The sequence below is a fragment of the Elaeis guineensis genome, chromosome 11 (assembly GCF_000442705.2).
Source record: "Elaeis guineensis isolate ETL-2024a chromosome 11, EG11, whole genome shotgun sequence".
NCBI classification, from domain to species: domain Eukaryota; kingdom Viridiplantae; phylum Streptophyta; class Magnoliopsida; order Arecales; family Arecaceae; genus Elaeis; species Elaeis guineensis.
The window spans coordinates 2,572,170-2,579,024 of NC_026003.2; the positions used below are offsets into that span (position 1 = coordinate 2,572,170).

The following is a 6,855-nucleotide window of genomic DNA, read 5'->3' on the forward strand; positions in this document are numbered from 1 at the left end:
CCGGCAACGATTTAGATGGAGATGTCCTGAAGATATCTGACGAGGTATCTACTTCTTCCCAGCAGTGGATATTAGATTCTGCATGCCCCTATCATGTATGTTGCAGAGAGGAGCAGTTTGACTCCCTGGAGAACAGTGAGGGCACTGTATATCTGCCGGATGGATCGAGCTGTGCGATCAGAGGTATTGGGGTAGTCAGCTGGAGGACACATGACGGTGTAGTGAGGAGATTGGGGGAGGTCCGATACATACCCGATTTCAGACGGAATCTTATCTCACTTAGTAGACTGGATTCGAGAGGCTATAAGACGGTAGCTGGTGGAGGAATCCTGAGGGTGCTACGCGGCAATAGGATTGTGCTGGAGGGGAAGAAGGAGAGCAGAGGATATTATTACCTGGTGGGGAGCCCAGTGCGAGGTGGAGCGTCGGGAGTCAGGTGGAGCCCAGAGCGAGGTGGAGCTCCAGGAGGTGGATCGGACACGAGACAGGAGACTCGGGAGAATGAGAGGCGACGTCGCAAGGTGAGATTCCTATTGCCGCAGGACGATGCCCCGAGCAAGTCTCAGGTCAGGAGGAGCACAGCATACGACGGAGATGGGATCGAGCAGCCTGGCTCGACTCCCATGTTTGCCCATCTATGATCAGCAGGCGATTGCCCCAGAGCATGGGGGCGAGGAGATCCAGAAGCTCTCGAAGTTTGAAGGAGGCTGAATATCGAGTCGAGGTGGAGATTGTTATGATTTGATGCATCGAGATTCAGCCCACATTGATCCCACAGTGAGGTTCGCGGTGAAAAATAGAGTCCAACGAGACCAAGATCACCCAAAACGAAGCTCGGATGAAGGAGATACGAGCTTTTGAAGTCGGCACGAGACTCGAGGTGGTGGAGGACCGCCGGCGGCCGGCGGCGGGCGACGGCGGGCAGCAGCGGCCGATCCAGGCGGCGGTGCGCGGGACGCGGGTCACGCGACCCAGGCGGGCGTGCGCCCAGTCAAGCGTGCGGCCCAGGCGGGCGCGCGGCCCAGCCCCGCTCGGGCCCGCGCGCAGGTGCGGCCCAGGCCCGCGCACGCAGGCCGGCCCAGGCCCAGGTGGCCTGCCTGGCCCTATTCTCAGGTCCACCATGGACCGGACGGTCCACGGGTGGCCCTGTGGACCACGTATGCGTTTCCCACGCGTTTCTCACGATCCACAGCACTATTCCGTGGATCGGAGCGCAATCGGAGGGCCCAGGTGACTCTCGGTCTTGGTCCGACGGTCTGAGACGTGATTTGGGTTGATTAAAGACTCCTAAACCTAATCTAAACCATGTTTAAGCCCTTTAAAAGCCCTATGAGGCAACAGAGAAGGGTGGGGTTTGGTTTTGCACTGTGGACGCCGCACGAAACTGAGGAAGAAGCGTGCGTTGCTGTGAGAGAAGGAGCAAGGCTCCTGGACAGCGGTCGCCAGGCACTTCAGGGGTTCAGGGGGTCTTCCAAGAGAGAGAGCTTTTGTAAAGGGAACTTTTAGTGAGAGAGAATTGGGTGTACAAGGGTTGAGGGTGAGGTCTCCTCTTGTAAATTTTTTTTTTTATAATAAAGTTTACATGCCCCATGGAGACGAACCATTTTGTGGCTGATCCACGTATTTTGATTGTTTTTTCTTTTGTTTTGTTTCTTCTTTCTTCCTGCTGCATCGCGTGGTACTGAAAGGATCTTGAAAAGTGGTATCCTGATCAGACATCCATCCAACACTCCTCCACCACCAGTTCACGCGGACACGTCGGTCCACCGGAGACGTCCGTCACGGAGGAGGCGGTGTCCAGCCGTGATGATGGAAACAACTATTCGATGGACGCGATGTGGAGGGCAGGTGGTCAGCGGCAAAGCTGCTGGTGTTGAGGAAGAAGGGCACGTGGGAGAGCCGGCAGAACATGGAGGTCGGGGCAGAGGAAGCGGCAGCCAGGCGGGATCAGATGAGCAAGTCGAAGACGTTCGAGGAAAAGGGGGAGGGGTGGAGCAGGAGGAACGTGCCGGTGGTGGGACAAGACCAGCTGTGCTGTTCCTGCGCGGCGAGACACTCATCAAGAAGCACCGCGACCATCTCCGGCTCGGCTCAGCGACAAGAGTCGGAGCAGCGCCCGCCATTTTTTGGAAAGGCTTCACCATATATAGCTGCTGGTAAATTCGAATAATCTCCTCCTTTCCTCCTAATCCTCACCTCTATCAAAATATCCAAAAAAAAAAACAAAATCTTTGTTCTACATATCGATTACTACAACGTACATATTAACTTCTAGTAAATTTCAATTAGAGAGTAACAAAATCTCGATCATAAAGCAATTTTTATAGTCAAACTTTGGGCTAAGAGAACTCTTTCTCTTCTCTTTGTTGTCGCGGATTTTGACGGTAAAGCTACAGAATAAATTGGATATATTCTGGTTGTGTCATCTGCAATAATGCTGTTGGTTTTATGTTTTTTTCGGGATGTTATGAAAGTTTTGATTGCTTTGATCAGCGGAGATCAAATTAAAGAGAAAGTGCACTCCTCTTATCTTCTTCTCTTAATTTTGACTGCCTTTCAAATGTTGTCATCTGCTCTGAGATTATTGGACTTTAAATTTTTAAGTACGTATGTGCCAGCGTTTGGATATCTCTAAGATTCTTCATGGCTTGGTGGTGGACTGGGTGTACGATCAGGGGCGGCTGAAGGGCAAGGCCACCGAAGCCCTTGCCTTAGGCCCCCGCCCCCAGGAGGCCCCCCGGCGCTCGGCGCTCGGCCGCTCGCTCACCCCGACGCTCGGCGCTCGACCGCTCGCTCACGGCTCACATCCGACAGCCTGTCGGCACTCGGCAGCGCTGGCCCGCGGTGTTTGACGCCGTCCACGGCGGCACGGCCTCGAGCGGCCCCTCCTCTCCGAGTCTCCGACCCCGACGCCGATCCGACAGCCTGTCGGCAGCGCTGGCCCGCGCCGGCCCCCGCCTCGACGAGATCCACCGGACCACCAGCGCCTCCCCTCCGGCCCTCCCTCGAGGCCCCCGCTCGATCCGCGCCCACCGCGACGGCGACGACCGCGCCATCAGCCCCACGGCCGCCGACGCGCCGTTCTCAAGGTGTTTGACGCCGTCGGCCGTCCACGGCCTCGAGCGGCCCCTCCTCTCCGAGTCTCCGACCCCGACACCGACCTCCCCGGCTACGGGCTACCTCAGACCTCTCCGTCCTCAAGCGCCTCGAGGAGGCTCTCCGCTTCCTCTCCAGTCTCCACTCGCCTATCGCGGCTCGCCGACGGCCGATCGGCCGGTGACCGGTCACAATCACGGTGCACGGAAGATGAAAGGTCTGTCCTGCACTCCTGCTGTGGCATCAATTTTTTTTTTTCAAAAATCAAACACGTGGCCGGTGGCTGATGGGCAGGTAGCGTGGCTGCGTGGGGGAAAAAAAAAAAAGGGCGGCGGGCGGCAGGCAGACGGCAGCGGTAATTAAAATAGTCCAACCAGTAACCACTCAACGGTAAAAATTTTAACGGTCATTTTTATTTTTTTTATAAAACCAACCTCAATAACCTGAATTACTATTTTTTCTTTTATATTGTTATATTTAGACAATTGATAAAAATATTGTGGAACAGTATTGCAGTGGATGCTCCATATTTTACACAGCATTCAACAATCGGGTGCTATTATTCTCATTTACAATCAGCATTGAACAATCGGGTATTATTATTCTAATCTTTATCTATTTTTTATTTAATTTAAAATTTATATTATATTATTATATATTGTCTTTATTTTATTTAATATTTGATTCATTGAATTAAAAATTTTGATTGTTGATCTTGTATTGACTATTTAAGAAATATAAAATAATTATAATAGTTATATCTTTTTGATAATTCATAATAAGAATTTAAATATGTCAACTCGAAAATATGAATCTGGTTATTCAAAGCTTCAAAAAAAAAGAAAATTGAAAGTTTAATACAATCTCAAAAAGGAGCTCTTGATAAATTCTTTACAAGTAATAAAAATAATAAATTAAAAAATATTGATGAATGTTCTTTAAATGAACAAGTTAATAATTCTTTAGAATTAAATGATAATGAAATATTAGAAGAAGAAAAAGTCAACGAAGAGATTCAAGATAATCTTCAAAGTCATAGTGAAGAAAATCAATCGGTTAATTTAAATGATTGCATTCCTAAAAATATTTATGATCCAAGTCAATGGACAAATATTGATACAAATTTGAGAGATTTATTAGTAGAAAAAGGTCTAATTAGAATTGATGATATAGATTTTCCTAAAGATGAATTTTCAAGACATTTTTCTACTACATACTATATTCAAAAATTGACAAACGGAGAGAAGCATGAAAGAAGATGGCTAGTTTATTCAAAAGACTTAGACAGAGTATTTTGTTTTTGTTGCAAATTATTTAATTCTGCTTCTAGTATAAGTAAACTAGCTAATGTTGGTAGTAGAGATTGGAGAAATCTTAGTGCTAAACTTAAGAGTCATGAGATGAGTAATGAGCATGTTATTAATATGTGTTCATGGATTGATTTAGAAATGAGACTATTAAAAAATAAAACAATTGATAAAAGTATTCAAGAACAAATAAATAAAGATGAAGAACATTGGAAAAAAGTCTTATTAAGAATTTTTGCTGTAGTAAAAACTCTTGGTAAAAATAATTTAGCTTTTCGTGGAAAAAATGAAAAGATCTATCAAACAAATAATGGAAATTTTTTAAGTCTAATTGAAATGATTGCAGAATTCGATCCGGTAATGCAAGAACATATTCGACGTATTAAAGATGATAAAATTCATACCCATTATCTTGGACATAATGTACAAAATGAATTGATAAATTTGTTAGCAAATGAAATTAAAAATAAAATTATTAAAAAAATTTTAGAAGCAAAATATTATTCAATAATACTTGATTGCACTCCAGATACAAGTCATCAAGAGCAAATGTCTTTTATATTGCGATGTGTAGATATTTCATCAAGTCCAATCAAAATTATGGAATATTTTTTTGAATTCTTAAAAGTAGATGATACAACTGGAAAAGGTCTTTTTGATGTCATTATGGATGAAATAAAATATATTGGACTTGATATTAATAATTTAAGAGGACAAGGATATGATAATGGATCTAATATGAAGGGCAAACAACAAGGAGTGCAAAAAAGACTTTTAGATATAAATCCTAGATCCTTTTATACACCATGTGGTTGTCATAGTTTAAATTTAGTACTTTGTGATATGGCTAGTTCTTGTACTAAAGCTATATCATTTTTTGGAGTGGTACAACGTATCTATTCACTATTTTCTTCTTCTACTAAACGATGGAAAATTTTGCAAGATAATATTTCTGGTCTAACTCTTAAATCATTATCACAAACACGTTGGGAAAGTCGTATTGAAAGTATTAAAGCAATAAGATTTCAAGCTCCACAAATAAGAGATGCTTTATTGGAATTAGCAGAAGTTAGTGAAGATCCTAAAATTAAAAGCGAAGCTAATTGCTTAGCAACATATGAGCTTGAAAATTTTGAGTTTTTATTAGGTATGACTATTTGGTATGATATATTATTTGCTATTAATTCAGTTAGCAAAAGTTTACAATCAACAGATATGCATATTGATGTTGCTATAGAACAATTAAAAGGTCTTCTTTCTTTTTTGAAAAATATAGAGAAGATGGATTTGCATCCGCTATGATTTCTTCTAAAGAAATTGCATTTGAAATGAAAATAGAACCTAAATTTCATGATAAGCGTATCATTCGCAGAAAGAAACAATTTGATGAGAATGTTGACAATGAAATAACAAAATCTCTTGAAGAATCATTTAGAATTGATTATTTCTTATATATAGTAGATCAAGCAATTTTTTCACTCCAAAATAGATTTGAACAATTTAAGATATATGAAAATATTTTTGGTTTTCTATTTAGTGGTAAAAAATTGAAGTCATTAGATAATGATAGTTTGAAAGAATATTGTCTTAATCTTGAGTGTTCTTTAAAATATAATAACTACTCTGATATTGATGGTTTAGATTTATTTTCAGAGCTAAAAATTTTAAAAGAAATTATACAAGTGGAAGATAACAGTCCAATGGATATACTCAATAATATAAGACGACTCGACTCTTTTCCAAATGAATATATTGCTTTTAGAATAATGTTAACAATTTCAGTAAGTGTTGCTTCGGCAGAAAGAAGTTTTTCAAAATTAAAATTAATAAAATCTTACTTAAGATCAACAATGTCTCAAGAAAGATTAAATGGATTGGCTATATTATCAATTGAAAAAGAAATATTAGGAGAACTTGATTATAAAAATTTGATTAAAAATTTTGCATCTCAAAAAGTTAGAAAAATAAAATTTTAATAAAAAATTTATATAAATTTTAATTAAATAATTATATTTTAATTTTTAGCTTTAGGCCTCCAAATATGTTGAGCCGCCCCTGTGTACGATTGTTGGGAGGGTACGATTCTTCATGGCTTCGCCTTCCGCTTTTCTTCCTTATGTTTCAATATTAAAGCTAGCTTAATAACTTCCTTAATTGCAGGGTTGAGGTGTTAATATGCTCTATGTAGTGCATATATGCAGATGTGTTTGTGGATATGGCAGCGGCAATCGCAATTTTAAGAGGCGTGCAACTATATAAATGCTTTCTATGATAATTAATGTTCTCTCCGTGATCCAAACGATGTGCCTCTTTTTCTCATATTTTCAGCTTTTAGTTCAAGACATATCATATAAAATAAAAAAACTTAATCAATTAAGTATTCTACTAAGATAACACACACACACACACACACACACACACACATATATATATATATATAGGTCTCACACAT

The 6,855-nt window shown here is 41.4% G+C and overlaps 1 protein-coding gene across 1 annotated transcript; it reads left to right on the forward strand.

The window, feature by feature from the left end:
- Positions 1-4,143: 4,143 nt before the first annotated feature.
- Positions 4,144-5,640, forward strand: LOC140852541 (uncharacterized). The gene is made up of 2 exons (XM_073245892.1): positions 4,144-5,471; positions 5,593-5,640. Exons 1-2 carry the CDS (start codon positions 4,497-4,499, stop codon positions 5,638-5,640), a joined length of 1,023 nt encoding a protein of 340 aa, XP_073101993.1. The 5' UTR covers positions 4,144-4,496.
- The last annotated feature ends 1,215 nt before the right edge of the window (positions 5,641-6,855 follow it).

Bases quoted from the DNA above. Each gene is read 5' to 3' on its own strand.
- LOC140852541 (XM_073245892.1), top strand. From the start codon at position 4,497: ATGAGTAATGAGCATGTTATTAATATGTGTTCATGGATTGATTTAGAA. The intron at 5,472-5,592 runs GTTAGTGAAGAT...CTATTAATTCAG, and splicing joins CTTTATTGGAATTAGCAGAA to TTAGCAAAAGTTTACAATCA.